Source organism: Zonotrichia leucophrys, chromosome 5, assembly GCF_028769735.1.
Source record: "Zonotrichia leucophrys gambelii isolate GWCS_2022_RI chromosome 5, RI_Zleu_2.0, whole genome shotgun sequence".
Lineage (NCBI taxonomy): Eukaryota > Metazoa > Chordata > Aves > Passeriformes > Passerellidae > Zonotrichia > Zonotrichia leucophrys.
The window spans coordinates 6,816,560-6,833,366 of NC_088175.1; the positions used below are offsets into that span (position 1 = coordinate 6,816,560).

At 38.3% G+C, this 16,807-nt stretch overlaps 1 protein-coding gene across 12 annotated transcripts in view; it reads left to right on the plus strand.

Moving 5' to 3' along the window:
• The window catches only part of BEGAIN (brain enriched guanylate kinase associated), a 158,683-nt gene that overhangs the window by 96,135 nt on the left and 45,741 nt on the right, over nt 1–16,807 (plus strand). For 10 of the 12 annotated variants that reach the window (XM_064715088.1, XM_064715097.1, XM_064715092.1 and 7 more), the window contains 3 exons: nt 1,324–1,485; nt 3,077–3,133; nt 7,679–7,745. In XM_064715088.1, the coding sequence (XP_064571158.1) occupies nt 1,324–1,485; nt 3,077–3,133; nt 7,679–7,745 (286 nt within the window). The remainder of the gene's footprint in view (nt 1–1,323; nt 1,486–3,076; nt 3,134–7,678; nt 7,746–16,807) is intronic. The other 2 variants (XM_064715090.1, XM_064715095.1) reach the window with 1 other exon arrangement.

Consider the following 16,807-nt stretch of genomic DNA (forward strand, 5'->3'; position numbering starts at 1 on the left):
TAATCTAAGTATAACTGCGACCACGCAATGTGTGCAGCTGAAATAGAGCGCCGTGTTGGCAAACATTGGGCTGTTTCCTAGCTCAGAGCTGCATGGATCAAGCAGGCAGCAATTGTGAGGCTTTTGCATTAACTTACTGAGCTCCTATCACAGCTTTTAGAGGAGCAGCCAGTCACGCTGTAGACAGCTCAGATAAGTGTTCCTTGAAGACTGACATGTTGTTCCCAACTCTCTTGTCTAATTAAAGACCCAAAACATTATTCCACTGCAGTTGATGGCAGCACTCACTTGACATCAAAGGGAATCGAGATTTGCCATTCATTTATGAAGAACTATTTTTACCATATGATTAAAAAAAAAAAAAAAAAAAAAAAGCAAGGCAATTCACAGTGCGTCCCGTGGCAGCACTTTGTGTCTGGGTGCTGGCAGACCCCAGTTCCACAGCGCCTCAGAGGTGCCTCTTGGAGCCAGAGATCAGCTCCACTATGAGGTTGCATGTAGGAACCAAGTTCCAGTCACCCTCAGAGATCCCAGCTCTGGCAGGAATCCCATCCTGCTGTTCAACTGGCAAACATGCTGGAAGACTGAAGAGCTTGCAAACTAAATAGACAAAGATACAAAAAACTCCATTGTGCAGATGAGAAGGCATATGCCAAGCGGCTCTCCTGAGTCTCCTGCTTTGTTTTGTGTACGAGTGTAGCTGAAGATAGTTTACAATCAGGGCATAAGTGCTGAAAGAACTGTGAAAAATTAGGGATTACAACTGAGTCTGGAAAGCCTTGGCTCCCAAATAAGTGGGGGGAAATTGGAAAGATCTACAACCTTAAAATTGTTATATTATAAATTACCATTCTCCAGACGAAATGCTGAACAATAAGGTCTTAAAAAAAGGAATCAAATAAGACAAAAATTTCTTCCTCCACAGAATTTTAATTTGTATTTTAGGCAAGGAAATATTTTTGAATAATTTATTGTTGCTGCTCTATAGAGACCTGCTGCTTCAGTCATAGTATGGTATGATAATCCTAAATGGAAGGTCCTGTGTGAAACCAAACTCTAAACTGTGCTTTGTATTTTAATGAAGATACTTTCACAACGTATTCCATTCTGGCTAATGAGATAGTAGCAGTAAATGCACCAGAAAGGACAGATGGAAGATAGTCAGCTGTCTGAATCAGAAGAATTTCAAAGTGCAGTAAACAAATGAACCACACTTTTCTGGCTGGAGGCCAAGCTATACTCTAGGGAAATGGTCAAAGAGTGGATCATGAAAAGCTTTTTGAGAGCAGCTAAATTCTACAGCTGTGGTCTTTGTTTTTCTAGCACTTTGCAAGAACAGAAGGGGGAATTACGAAAGCGCCTATCGTACACTACCCATAAGCTGGAAATGCTTGAAACAGAGTTTGACTCTACACGTCAGTATCTTGAAATAGAATTGAGACGTGCTCAGGAGGAACTTGAAAAAGTAACTGAAAAACTGAGAAGGTTAGTAATGAACTTTTTGAAATAAACAGAGTTATTGGCATTTTAAGAGTGACTGTATTAAAGATGTATGTAAGTAAAAGCAAACACAGTTGCAAACATGCATGATTTATTTATTAATTACACCTTGTGTTATGTATTTAATATATAGATTTCATTAACCTGAATATATATTGCATGCCACATAAAGTTATTTACATGTGATATGTAAGATGCCTCTGTACTAAAAGCAAATATGCAAACAGAAATGCACCTATATATGTGCAAATATGACATTATTTATGCATAAACATACATGTGGGGTAGTGCCATATGGCATTACATGCACAAAAGTTATAAGCCCACTACATATATATACATTTATTATTTATACTCTCTATATATAGATAAATCTTTTATTTCGTGACTTTGCACATTTTCTTTGTTTAGACTTCATTGTGCTGATACAAGAGAATAGAATTTGGGTCTCCATGACTCAAACCTGAGACTATGTTCAGCTTTGAAACAACATTCAGGCATTTTGCATTATAGTACAGCAAATAATTTCCTTTTTAGTCTCAAGCAGAATGGAGTGATGCTGAAAAGCTATTATTTAAACTGTTGTAACTGTGGTACAGTGCTGTTGCAAATTGGGAAACTAGTTAATGTTAGTGATAAATTATGTTAAGCTTGTGCTCCTGACATTCCTGGCACTGATTAAAATGGTCTGTAGACTTAGCCTAAAATTTATCATGATTCTTAATACCCACTTTTGCATTTGTTCTCAAAACTTCTGTAACTAGAATTATCTACTTACACAGGAATGTATTTGCATGTCTTGTGAGCCTTTCTTAAACTGATATCTTAATGGAACAATTTGATTAATTCATTGGATGACTCAAAATGAAATTCAGAATAAATCATTCCAGGGCAATACCCAAAGAAATATTTTTCATTCCTTGTGGAAGGCAAAAGCCAAACCAAAACAATGACACAAACCACCGATAAGCTGAGTCAACCAAACCATTTTATGCAAATTTTAAACAGAATGAGTCTGTAAGATCTCAAATTAGGAAACAGCCTAGTGTGGTCTTATAACTTAAATACTTCTCTAACTGGGGATACTTCTCAAAATGAGACTAAAATATGCAGGTGTCGTGGTGATTTTGAAATCTACACACATCTATCAAGAGCAGTCGGGAGGTTCGCCATATAGTTTTCTTGTCAACAATACTTTTCCTGTTTTTTCACTTAGAGCACAGCCACAGAAAGTAACTTCATTCCTGATGTAGTTTTGCTTCATTACATTCCAGGACAGGGAACACTGGTGCTCTTTTCTCTTGCAGCATCACTTTGGGCAGCTGCCATAAAACAGCAGAGGGGCTGTCCATCCCACTCTGTTAAATCAGATGGGCTTCCTGGTCAGCAGAAAGCCTCTTATCAACTGCACTGGGCACCAATGAGTTAAGCACCCTTTGAAACTCAGGCCAGGGGCTCACAGCCAAGTCTAGCACTCATACCAGAGCACCACATTTAGCAGAACTGACTTTCCAATATTCTAATGGAACATTGTACCATATTATGAAGAAAACTTATATTAAAAATTATGTTTCAGGCAAGTGATTACTCCCCTGAAGACATATCATAATGGAAGCCAAAAATATTTTACGAGGTGAGCTTTAAAAATGTTTCTATTGAGAATAGCAAGGCATCCTGCAACTTGAACATCAAGATTTGTCAGCCTGGAGAAGGATAATGTCTGAAAAAAAACCTGTCATCCAAAAGCTTGTCAGCAACATGTCACAGAGGAAAATCAATGTGAGAAAAACAAAGAAGTAGAATTAGTTTCAATTATGTGTCTCTTCCTTTATTCACTGCACAGGGAGAGAAATTCATCCCCCCATAGATGAATAGGCCCTGTGAAACAAGATCCCACTTGTACACTGGAGAACATCTCTGTTATTAAATTTCCTTTTCTGTAAAGTGCAATTTTCTTTTCCAAGAGGCTGAATGACTATCCTTTTGTAAACCTTTCTGAAAGTCTTTGTCTTAATTTATCCAGAATTGCCTGTGCTGTTGCTAGGCTTCCCCAGTTTTACTCAAGAGAGGAGGTCACTTGTGTGGCTCAATGGTCAAGTTTTCAACCTCTCTACAAACATTCAGAGATGGCCTCTTTCTTTTTTTCTCAATGGGAGAACAGTGCTAACTAAATTTGAAAATTACAGCAATAAAGCATAGGTTCAGCTTTGAAAAGTGACTGAAAAGAGAGGGGATTTCATATTCCTTGCTGTGGTCCCTTTTCTGACATAGTCAACACAGCTTTTGTAAGTTAAAATCTAAAAAAATCAAAATCCAAACTTGGAATCACATCTGGACTCCAAAGTTCACTTTGGGTTTCTTTCTTGAGGCCTTGCCCTGGGTAACAACTTGATGAGGTCCCCATTATATCTTTTACCAGAAAGTAGAGTTATTTTAAGGCATGAGAAGCAAACTCATAAAAGCATGTATTTAGCACTGAGATTAGCCCACACATATAATTATTTCACCAAAAGCAAGACATTTTACAGACTGAAGGGGTGTTCTGAACAGGAATACTGGAGGAAAAACTATTGTTTTTATAAGAAAGTTGGTATAACTTGTGACAACAGAGAGAGAAAAATTTTTTGAACAAGAAGCAACTCTTTCAAGAGTCACTTTTCAAAGCTAACTACACTCTAGAAGAAATTCTCTTATTTAAAGAAAGTCAGTCCAAGGCTGAGTTTTACTTTAGATGTATTTATTGGCCTTAAGAGGGCTTGAGATTGAGTGGAAGGAGAGAAATAGAGGCTTTTGCAGACTCCCTCTTCAGTGGTGGCCTGCTGCCTTAGGGCTGTTGTCTGATGGGTAGAGCACAGACACCTGACATGTTCAATATAGTCAGAATATTTTTCATGAGGCCCTTATTTGGTCAAGAATCTAAACCTTTGTTTAATGAGTGCACATATTTGCACCTGAAGTCACACATGAGTATCTCCTAATGACATGAACAACACAAAAATACATCAACACACCATAATTGTTTATCAATTCACATGATTTTATCCTTAGAGCAGTTTTGCAGCATAGTGTAGCCTACCCTTCATTTTATTTTCAAGTCTAGATTTACAAGGTTAAAATATTTCATCCTTCACAATGTTCAGGCTGTCTGGATGTATTTTTTCTGCAAACAAGGTTAGGTTACCATTTGCTCATCAGATCATTTTCAAATTTGAATAATTTTCCCTACTTTTTATTTCCCCTTCCCTTTATCTTACAGTTTTGCCTAAAGATTGATCTGACTCTGTTCCTCTTTTATCCTTTAAACACTTCCTTTCATGTATTTCTGGGTCCATTTCTCTCCTCGCCACCTACATTTGCTGACACTTCTTTTGGCACAGTGAATTTCCAATTTGGGGTTTATACATATACGTGCATGTGTATGTGCTTGTGTTCATGTGTATGTGTTTGTGCTTATTTTGACTACTTTTGCATACTGTTCTCAATAGAAACACTTTTTGAAGCTCAGCTTCCTACTTACTGTGGATTTTTTTTTAGATTTGATTTGATTGTACTGGGAGGTGGTCATTTCCTCAGTCCAAAATGAATGTGTTAGAGAGCTAGAGTTTATGGGCTACTTTCACCTACACACACAACAGGCAAAAATGTGATGGGTAAAAGCAAAACAAGCTACAAAGTGAGAAGCAGATTGTATAAACTCTTGTGAAACCCTCTACCACCATCTATGGTGTGGAAGTGTTGTCATTGAAAAATAATTCATGTGAATTAACATTTCAATAATCCATATCAAGAGAAAAAATGAAAACTGAAGCTGAGGAACAAACCCATTTTTACCATGATAAGTCTGTTATCCAAGCAGCAATTACTGCTGTTTTTATTTATTCATGGTCTCCAAGTTATGGAAAGGGAACCTTTAGGGTCTCCCTTGAGCTGTCCACATCAGCAACCACTGCAGAACAGCCTGTGGTGCAGGGGCACCTGGGCTAGAAAAACCCTGAACCACATTCTTTCTCCCCTTTACTTTCAGAAAGTTATGCAAGTGCTTTTGAACCCGTGCAAACTTTTATGGTATTGCAGGTGTTGATGTTTAAATCAGTTTTTACACCACCTCCACTTGAACCACAAACTGCCTGGGTGCAAAGCAAGTTTAACCTGTTCTATTTTGCTTTACTAGACAAAAGTTATAAACCATGACAGAGAAGATGCTGGGGCACTTCTAGGCTCAGCCAGAAGTCACTATTTTACTTCTCTAAATCCTTTCTTCCTGCATCATGGCATGCATCCTTACCAGCTAAACTTTGTGCTGAGTAGCTGCAGGCAAAGCCATTTTAAGCCTCCTTGTATCAAGATCATCTCTGCTTTCTTCTGAACCATGAAAAGATGGGTACAGAGTACCCTGAAATCTGTCTCTGTTGTGTTGACAGCTAAATGGCTGGGAAAATCCCAAGTAAACCTAGAGCTGCACAAATCAATGTCTATAGAGAGGCTTAGAGGTAATGCTGTGAGGAGCATGGACAATGCAGGGAATTGTAAACTTCAGTCAATCCTTTAAGAAAAAGGACACAAACACAATGGCACTGTGAGAATTGGTGAGTACTGACCAAGGTTCACAGCACAAGTCTCAGAGATTTTCAGCCCATTTGGGTCACCACCTTAGCAAACACTATTGACCACAGATCCTCCTCACAGGAAGGAAGCCTCTGCTCAGCAGCTCTGTAAAACATGGGCAATATGAGACTTGCATATTGGAATGGCTGCCCTGATGGTGGGCTGACCCTTGGTACCCTGAGGAGGCTCACCCATGGGGATGTCATTATTTATATCCTCAGAAGGGATGTCCTTGGCACAGACATCCCCTCTCAGGTCTGTCAGCAGATGTTACTGCAGTGCTGGGAGACCCAGCCAGAGCTCTGCATCCCTTCAGAGGGGCACTGCAAGCCACTGGTCTGCCCTGAATGGAGAATTCCTATCTTTTAACTGGAAAGGAAATCTCCATGGCAACAGAAGCCAAGATAAGCATCACATTGCCAAGAAGGGGTGGGCTGGACCTTTTGATTTGCAGCTATGGCATGTTTGGAAAACAGATCATTCCAGTTTCAGCAGCCACTCCTAACCAAATGATAAACAAAGAGACTTCTTTAATCTCAGTCTCATCCTGATAATCACAGAAACTGCACCGAGATCCAGACTTCTCAGAGGAAGTGTTTTGTTGTACAAATGTGGATTACATCTGAGTTAACTCTTACAGTGAAAACACTTGCACATTTCCTAAAATCTCCTCACTGCTGAAAATACTTTGACCTATTGATCAGTCCAGCCATATAGATATATTCAAAGTTTTCACAGCTGAGCTTCTAACATTTGCTTTACATTTGTTATACATCCTGCTGAGGTGATGGGTACTAATGAACAAGGAGCTATCCTCCTTTGGTTCTGTGGAGATAAAACTACAGCTGCTACCAAAATTCCAATGGTTTTCCCACTGGCTGTGCAGGTTGTTCATTACAATGCCGAAGTTACCATCTAAGTAACCTAAAGATGTGCAGGCTGAAACTTTTCTTTGGTGTGTTGCTCTGGAATAAGTAGGGAAGCCTCATTTTGTGAGTTCATTCAATCCCTAAGTGCTGATAAAAATAAATACCCATCTTTTCTCAGTTAAGCCATTTAAATATACTCCCTGGAAAAAATAGACAACTTCTTGAACTTTTGTTGAAAGAAGAAATATTCTCTTCTAAGTCACATGTTGATGTCCACATGTTGCTACAGTCATTAGGATTCTGCTGCAATTTCACAATAAATCTTTTTTAGTGCTGCCTCAGCCTAGACCTCCAGCTTCCTCTCTTACATACTATTCTTGAGCCTGATGTAAAACTGTAATTACCTTGTGCAAGTTCCTAGGCTGTATCTTGTGTCTGCACACAATGCAGAATGTCCAACATATCTTCACTTCCTGCTGGAATGTGCTGCTAAATATAGTAAGAAAATATGACAAGTTGGGAAGTTTGCTTAGGAAGCAGGTGGTAATTGCATTTCAAAGGCAACCACTGACTGGTAACAGGAGTGATAAGCAAATAGAATTCGAGTAGTGCAAGCCAAGGTTTTGTACTAATGTGAAAATACAGGTAAAAAAAACAACATGAAAAGCAATGCATTCAGTTACATGATATCATCTTTGTTTTAGGATACAAAACAATTACCTAGCCTTACAAAGAATTAATCAGGATCTGGAGGATAAACTTTACAGAATGGTAAGTTATCATAACTACTTTTTTTAAAATATATTAAATGTGGTTTTGTGGTTCTTGAGTCATTGGAAAAACATGCATGTAGCTGTCACAAAAACACCCTCAAGCTCTAAAAGCAGTTAGAAAAGATATCATGATGAAGAGCTCAAGCTGTGTACAATGACATAGCTCCACCAATTTAAATAGAGATTTCCTAGACTGATGATCTAGCTGAGTAAATTGTACCTTTAAAATAATTTTGGTTAATTTATTTAATAACTTCATGGGATCTAAATATTTATGTTTTCATTAAGTATCAAATTTAAATAAGGTAATCCAAGGTTTTCTCATGCTTTTTAGCTACTTCCACTCAGCTTTTATTAAGTGATTTAATAGAGTTTGGGTGGCCTGACTTTTAAATTCCTTCATAACTCTCAAGCTCAGTATATTAATTTCCAATCTGCATGTGTCTGCCACCACACTGTCACTGTCACTGTCACTGTCACAGGCCAATTAATAACCAAGTGAGGAAAATACTGCAGCCTTTGTGGGTTCAAGGACTGCAAGACACAGCACCACTGGTTCAAAATAGCCTGAAGATGTCAAAAAGAAATGGCAAAGCCATTGGGGCCCTGGCTCTTTGCTGATGATGTTGGGCCATTGTGCTCACTGCTACGGGTAAAACTACAAAGGAATGTCAGTAGGATGTTTAGAGAGGAAAGAATTACAGTTTTGAACTTCCAAAGATCCCAGACAGCAATTGCATGGATGAGCAGCTTGGACTGGGGGGAACAATTTATTGTGGATTTTGGGTAAGCACAGACTACAGCATGCAGGAGAGACACCAGCATTTACTAATAAACAAATTTTTGAAAATGCCATTGCTCTTATCTCAGAATCCTGTTTCAATAGCTAACAATGAATAGGAGATTGGGCTTTTGCAACTGGCTAACAACAGACAAAAATTACAGCTGGGCTGTAGCTGACATTTGTTCATAAATATATATTTAAACATTTTAAAAGTATAAATAACATTTGGTCTCAGGTTATTGCTTTTTTTCTCCACTCCTCCTTTGTTGCTTTTTCTTTTTGCCCAAATCACTTCAGGATTTTGTCTTCAGCTGTAGCACAACAATTATTTCCTATGCACCATAAAAGATAAATAGAGTCACTCAGGCTGGTAAATGAAATAAAAATAATAGAAACAGCCAAAGAAGGACTCCAGAAAATCCATGTGTTTTTATCAGGTATTTCAGATCAAAGCAAAGAATTTTTAAACTGCTGTTTCAGCATCCAGTTAAATCCTTGAGAAATTATTTCAGAGCACAGCACAGGAAAACTGAAAACCAGTCTTGTGGAGCACTGTGCCTTTCTTTATCCCACTAATATGACAGTCATTGAAGATAGCTTTAGAGGCTTGAAGAAGATCAATCAGGCTCTGTACACCACTTAACTCCAGACTGCTTTGCTTTCTGAAATATTGAAACTGAAGACACAAAACAAACCAAAACAAATGTCAAATAGAAACTCCATTAAAAGGAAAAAGATGAGGAAGAAAGTACCCTATCTGGTTTAGATAAGTCAAACCTTTTGATTTTCAGGGCATTCCAGGAGCCCTCAATACTTCAGAGACAGTTAAATTAAATAACAGCTGGTCTGGCTGATCAGCAGCTTATGGTGGACTGGGCTCTTGGATACCTTTCCCTCCCTTTCCTGCTTAGGAGGAACAGCTGTGTGTATTTCTTGTTTTGTTTTGTTTTGTTTGTCATTCTAAAATCAAACACTTTTGATTTCTCCACCTTTAGACAAATCCAAATATATAAACCATGTGTTTACTTTCTCCCTCTCTCCCCTATCCCATCCCTCCATACACACAGGTGAATACACACCCCCACACACACACACACCCACACACATGTTTTTACTATTTGGTGGGCTCAAATTCAACAAGTAGGAAAAGAAAGACCTGGCAGTGGTTCCTTGCTCCCCTTGCCTGCAGGTGGCATGGGATGCTCTCAGGAGGTGAGTTACTCCCTGCCCTTACAGGGGACTCACAATTCCCCCTCTCCCTGTGACTGGTCCCTGCTCATTGTAACTCATCTAGGACACCACTGTGACTCCCTTTTCTAACTTTTTTGGTACCCTGAATGTTAAAGCCTTTCATGCCTGCTATTGGTATAAGAGATGTAAAACAACAATCATTAATTCAGCAGCAGTCACAGAAAAGAAGCTGATGCAGCACTTACTTTTCTTCTAGGCTCTTCTTCCTTTTGGGTGCTAATCTATAAAATATTTAAAAATATTTGAAAGCACACTTCTGATCACAGCAAATGGTATCCAGTTGAAATCTCTGTCACATCAGAACTTGAAGTATAAGTATAAAATATGAACCATGGTGTCTGACTTGGCTAAGTGCTAAAAAATGCAATCCTGAAATCAAGGGAGAGCTTGCTGTATTAAACTGGGCAAGACTAAACACATGGAACAGTAGAAGAATGTGGCACAGAGTTAAAATTCTGCTGTAATGCCTCATAAAACCCCTGTTCTTACTACAGTAAGTGTCTTCAACTGGAGAAGATTTCTTTAGTCTTGTAAGAACTGGTTAAGGAGTGGAATATACAGGCTGTCTGTCTAAATAATTAATCTTAATAACTCTTTTCTCCATTTTCTCCATTCTCACATTTTGCACTGAGATTGTATGACAGCAGTGTTCAATCAAATAACTTTTTATGATATTTAGTTCCAGTTGTCATCAGTAACCTTCACTTTCCTTTACATTTGTTTGAGCTTTTGGAGCCTGCTCTGCCATGGTCCTGCTGCTCACAAACAGCAATTACAAGTAGATTATGTAAGTCACCCAACCACAAGAAATCCTTTATATGATCTCAATCCAGCTGTATTCTCCATATGATCCTCTCTAGTGTTAAGCAATGTATTTTAAAAAGCTTTTGAAGTTTTCAAGGCTTTTGGTTGCAGTTAGCTCTGTAGTTTTACCTTTAATGCCATAAGCCAGATTTTGAACAGTATCCTCTTTTGGGAAGAAATGGTGCCTAATAATAGCTGCTTAATAAACCCTACTGCTAATGAAAATTGCACCCATTTCTCCTCCTCCATCTGCATTCTGAATGTTCTTGAAAACATGATCACAGGAATCCAGCTGCAAAGAGCTCAGGAGACCTTATTATCCAGAAACACCCTAAAATATGCCTTTTTTTACAAAGTTTGACAGACAGACTGCTGGATGGCATCAGCTCTGGTTCCCACCTCTGCAAAGCCAGCACCAGCCCTCTGCACACAGTGCATTATACATTTTATGATCTTACAAGATGAAAACCCTTATGTTTTTGCAATAAAAAATTTACAAAATTTACAGCTAAATTTTACTGTAGAACTTTCAGAATATTACACACCAAAGTCTGATTTTTCATTTACATTAAGGCAGGCTGGGAGTGAGACTGCCATAAAGTTGGAAGAAATTATTACATAAACAAGCAGTAAAGAGGGATTTGTGTTAAGGATGATCATGTCTGAAATTCTGCACCTTCGGAGCATTGCAGTGGTTTTTATCCCATTTCTGCCTCTGCCTATGAGTTGGGGGAGGACTAAGAGGTACAGCAAATACTTTATGTTCTATGTTATTAAGAATTATTTATAAAGATCTTGAATATCTGGGGTTTCACAGTTTGCTGGCCATAATATTTACTTAAGCACCTCCAGTTGGGGAAATCCAAATATGAATTAAATATGAGCTGGGCAGTTTTAAATGTTGCTCTGAGACCTCATGTCAGGGAAATGTTCTTTTAAAAGAAGCAGATTGCTGTTTATCCAGGCCAGGAAGGTAAAGGATATGGGAAGTCGTGAGGAATTTGATGAAAAATTTCAGTCAGGCAATAAAAACATCTAAGTACCAGATGTTTGACTTTGGAATTTGAACCAGTCACAAGAAAGCACATAAATCTCTTGTGATACCTACCAGTCACAACCCCAATATGGTTTAAATCATAAGTGAAAGATGAAAACAATGGAGAGAAATCCTTTTTCTCACACAAAGATAAGGAAGAGAGAAGCCCAGCATCCTTGGGTTCTTGAATGGAACATGATGACTTTGATAGTGACTTTGAACAGAGTGATTTCAAGCCCATCTTTTTCATTTTCTTTCCTTTATGGAAGAAGACGTTTCTCTCCCTCCCCCATGTCCCATGAAAATCAAATAGAGATGGCCTAAATATACTTAAAGGGATTTGCATCCCAAAGACAAGAAAGTTTAGAGTCAGCTCAACCTGGCAGGCTCATTTGCTCACATTCAATGAAGACAGCTGTGAATTTCAAGAGAAATTGATACTGGTTGGTTAGTTAAGGCAGAAGCCAGAGGAGGTTTGTGCTTTATGGACTAAACTGCAAAATAATATTTCTGTGGAAGGAAATGACCGTAAATGGCACAGAAACAAGTCATTCATAAAAATAGCAGTTGAAGAAATGCATTTCTAGGAGGACTTGAGGCTACATGGTTTTATGCTTACAGGCACTTTGTGCTAAAGATGTCAATTTCTCACCAACTCTTTTCACACTCATATTCCAAGTTAAAAATATTCCCCAATAGGCAATAGGACCTACATTAACACCTGTAGGAACTACACAAGCTCTGACTGAGTAGGTTCATGAGTTTTACAGCCAAATAAATGAGTTCTCCTGGGTAATTTGGGAACATGAGCATGAGCACACAGCCTTTCAGACGTCCTCACTCTCTCTGAACAGAGATTCACTTCCCATTGTTGCTTCATTGTTACCTGGTTGGTGATGGCTGCCCAGTCCTCTTCCCAGGAGACACCTAAGGCATCCAAGCCACTCCCAAATTGCTCTACATGAATATGACATCTTGAGAGACTGTTCTGGAAACTACTTTCCATTTTTCCAAAAAGCGTGTGACTGTTCTGCTCTGTCTCTCCCTCTCAGCTGGGCATCTTCCCCAGCTATGAGCAACCTGAGGAAGCTGTAAAGTGACAATGGGCACTTCTGACTTCCAACATCGTCTCTGTTGCATGGTGGCAAAACTCCTTCTTAACATGTGTCTTATCTCTTGGCCACTGATATGCATTTCTGATACCTGAGGGTTTCAATCATTTTCTTCATCCTGATCTCCATGGTTTGTGTCTCAGGACAACCCTTTGGGATACCATATTGACTGGCTGGGAACAGAAAAATCTGTTGTTTTCAAAAGAAGATAAAAAACCAGAAATATCTATGGGATGTGGGTGTTTCTGACCTGTCTATTACTTGTAAGTGCCTTGGTCCTTTGTGATTATCTGCCCATTTACCACAATGGCAGGGAAAACAAGAACAAGAATACGCCTGGAAAGTTGCTCTGTAGCAGGCATTTCAAATCTCAAAGTCCTTCACAAAAGCTGGTGTCACCTGTGAATGTGAAAAACAGGGCTTAGAAGAGTGACATGTCATGGCCAAGGTCACCAAGAAACAAATTTATAAATAACTTTTAGGTTTTCTCTAACCAAATCAACTGCCTAAAAAAAAAATCAAAGGACTTCCTAGATTTTCTTAGGTCCAATTTACAATACCAGCTGCTTATCTCCCATTGCAGATGAATTGAAAATGGTAAAGACAGTGTTTATCAGAGAGAAAGAGGGAGAGGGAGAAAGAAAGAAAGAAAGAAAGAAAGAAAGAAAGAAAGAAAGAAAGAAAGGGAAAGAAAGGAAGAAAGGAAGAAAGGAAGAAAGGAAGAAGGAAGGAAGGAAGAAGGAAGGAAGGAAGGAAGGAAGGAAGGAAGGAAGGAAGAAGGAAGGAAGAAGGAAGAAGAAAGAAAGAAAGAAAGAAAGAAAGAAAGAAAGAAAGAAAGAAAGAAAGAAAGAAAGAAAGAAAGAAAGAAAGAAAGAAAGAAAGAAAGAAAGAAAGAAAGAAAGAAAGAAAGAAAGAAAGAAAGAAAGAAAGAAAGAAAGAAAGAGAAAGAAAGAAAGAAGAAAAAGAAAAGCAAGAAAGGCATATACAGAGCACTCGTAGTCAGTGAGTAAATACCTAAATACCATTCAGCTTATTTAGTCCAGGTCACCATAAGTCATCTGTTTCGTAACATATTATTTCTTTTCTAAATACAAATAAGTATTTTTTGGAAATAGTATTGCATCTACAGAATCCAAAACTATTTCCTTTAGTCTGTAAGTGAGAGATTACAGAATTAATCAAGATAAGACAATGACTTTTGTGAGGCGAAAATCAAGAGAGGAATGGAGAAAGATGAATTAGTACATTTTCTTTTTCTGGTTGCATACTTTGTGCTCACAGAACAGTACTAAAGATATGAAGGATCATCAACATCATAAGACCTTTTCTTTATTATCACAAGAGGCATGTACCTGAAGCATAATGTGCTTTGCTCACTAGAGGTGTAATATTTAATCCCGTACTTCTTTCTTTTTCTTTTTTTCCCCCAGAAACAAACATTTCTTCTTTCAGCCTCCTGTCACTAACACAGTCTCAGAAGATACTATTACATTGACTTCTGGGAATTAGTATCAGTCAACACCATCTCTATTCCCTCCAGCTATAATTTATTTAGAATTTTATTATCAGGAAAGACTCTATCCAAGCAAGGCATACCACTGATGTGAAATGTAGCAGATGATAGGTACACGGAAATACTAAAAGCACATTTTGTCAACTTCATCTGTAGTGCCAGTAGAAAGCAGGGCTGTGGAGCTGACTAGCTGGCTTCCAGGGAGCTGATAGGAAAGACACCTTTTCCAAGCACAATTGCAGTGCTGTAGGAGACCAAGGAAGTTGATAGCAAGTAAAACTACCCTCTGGCTTCCACAAGTTTGTCCTGCTGTCATTGGGGTTAGGTAATGAGCTGATTATGTTCATTTGTAAACAACAAATCCTCAGCGCTGCTGGTTTCCCAAAGAACTTGTCCTAAGTCAGCAAAATAAAACAGTTCTAAACTGGGAAAAAACTTTTTGTCACAAAAGACACTCAGTGCCTGGAGCAAATTCCTGAGCACTTGAAAAAGATGAGCAGCTAGCTAATTCCTGCTTAGAGGAGCAAGCAGCCTGTGTAGAGATACTCTGTTCATCCATATTTTATGTCAGAGAGCACATCTAAGCAGAACCCAGGCCAGGAATGGCAGGACCCTTCCCCAGCCTAGGGCCAGGTTTGTTTGCATTCATTGAATTTAGATAAAGTATCCCTATTTATAATTTAAATTTCCTGCTCAGATTTGCATTAAAAAAAAAAAAAAAAAACGGCTGAATGAGAGGTGACAGTGCCTTTACCTGAGCTCACGTTAGACACAGGACATGCACTGAACTGAAAACCTCAGGAATATTTCAAGATGACACTGTGACAAGAAGACCTTTAGCAGGAGGTGCATTTGTAAGGAGATTTTATCATAATGTCCTTTTACACACTGCATGTCATGTGGGTTGGCATTGTTTCCCATGGGGAGCAAACCCTGCAGTTGTCAGGGCTGTGCGAAGTGACATTCCCTGCTCAGCCAGGGCAGGCTTCCGCCATGAAGAAACATTAAAGATCAACATTTGTACTTGTTGTACCAGGAGGAAAAGGAATCATCCTGCATTTCCTTTACAAATCACTTGCACAGAAAGAAAAGCATGTTTTTACTTCACAAGCAGAACCTTGACAGCACTTTGCTAAGCAGAGTTCTTGCTGAGATACTTTATTAATTAAACACCAGTGTCAAAGTTTCTTTTTCCTTTTACAGCTATGGAATTTCATGGGGTAGTCAAGGAAACAAATCTTTATAAGAACTTTGCTAATACAAGGTTGAATATGTCATTAAGAGCAAATCATTCTTGAAGTGAAATGCCATAGAGCATGATATCAGAGTACTCAGACAAAACACTACAGCCCCATGATGTTATCTTTAACAAAATTATAGTATTGGGAAATCAAGGACAGAAATCAGATTCTGCTGCAGGTGATATTTAATCAGGAAAATCAGAAGCAAGTGTTGCTGACTACAAAGGATAAATTCTATAATTTAACTCTGATGGACAAATTAGATCAGGTCAGTAATTCAGACTTGAGGTAACACCTCATTTATCAGAGAATAAGATTCTGCTTATTTCCATATCACTGCTTTGTAGAATAGGTCTTCTAAAATATTATGAGCACAGAAGATACATTTGTAGCACATCCATTTATTCAATTCCTCTGATCAATCATAAAAAGAAGAAAATGCCAAGCTTGAAGATTACACTATGAATTATGTTGTTGTCATTTTATCCTATCAAAAGGTCCCCAGCAGTCAAAAAAGCTGTTCAATAAGTAAACCTCTGCATGCTTAAACTCTGTCCTCCTCCTCTTACAACTCTTTTAGTAAAGAGGCAAAGTGGATTATAAATTTTCAGCTGTCAGATACATTTCTTTCCTGAAAAATATCTTTATTGCTTTGCCTTTCCCTTGGCATGTCTTCTTGAAATCCATCCCCAGCTCTAACTGATTTTTCCCACTCATTGAAACCACTTTATTTTATCCTATAATCTTGGAATACCCTTTCTAGGCTCTTGGAAACAGCTGGCAGTGTATACACAAGCACAATGAACGGTCAAGTAAAGCATTATCTCGTTCCTCTCTTCTTTTAGGCATGCCTTGGCTTTGTTTTCTCTGTCTGCCCTCTGATATCTTCATTCTCCATTACAGCATTAGAGAGCAACTGTCTAAAGTGCCTTTCTGGTCATGTGGTGTTAGGATTTCTCTATCTGCTGTAGAAATTTGCTGGATTTTCTTACAACTGGTTCCTTTCTAGCTGTATTTTGTGTCTTGATATCTCCATACACTTCTTAATTATTGCAAAATATTTGTATGAAGAATAAATCTCTTTATTTTGGAAAATGATTGATGTACTAAACTTTCACATGACTACAGATTGTTTCAATGAGCTTAAATTAACTTAATTCAGGCTTTTGACTATTCTTCCCCAATGTACCATAGAATAATCTGGCATGAGAAGGATTACAAAAGACTTGATTTAATTATATGCTCTGTCTGAGCAAATACATTTCAATTAAGGAAGATGTGATTATTAAATCTTAAATGTATTAGCATGCATCAATCAG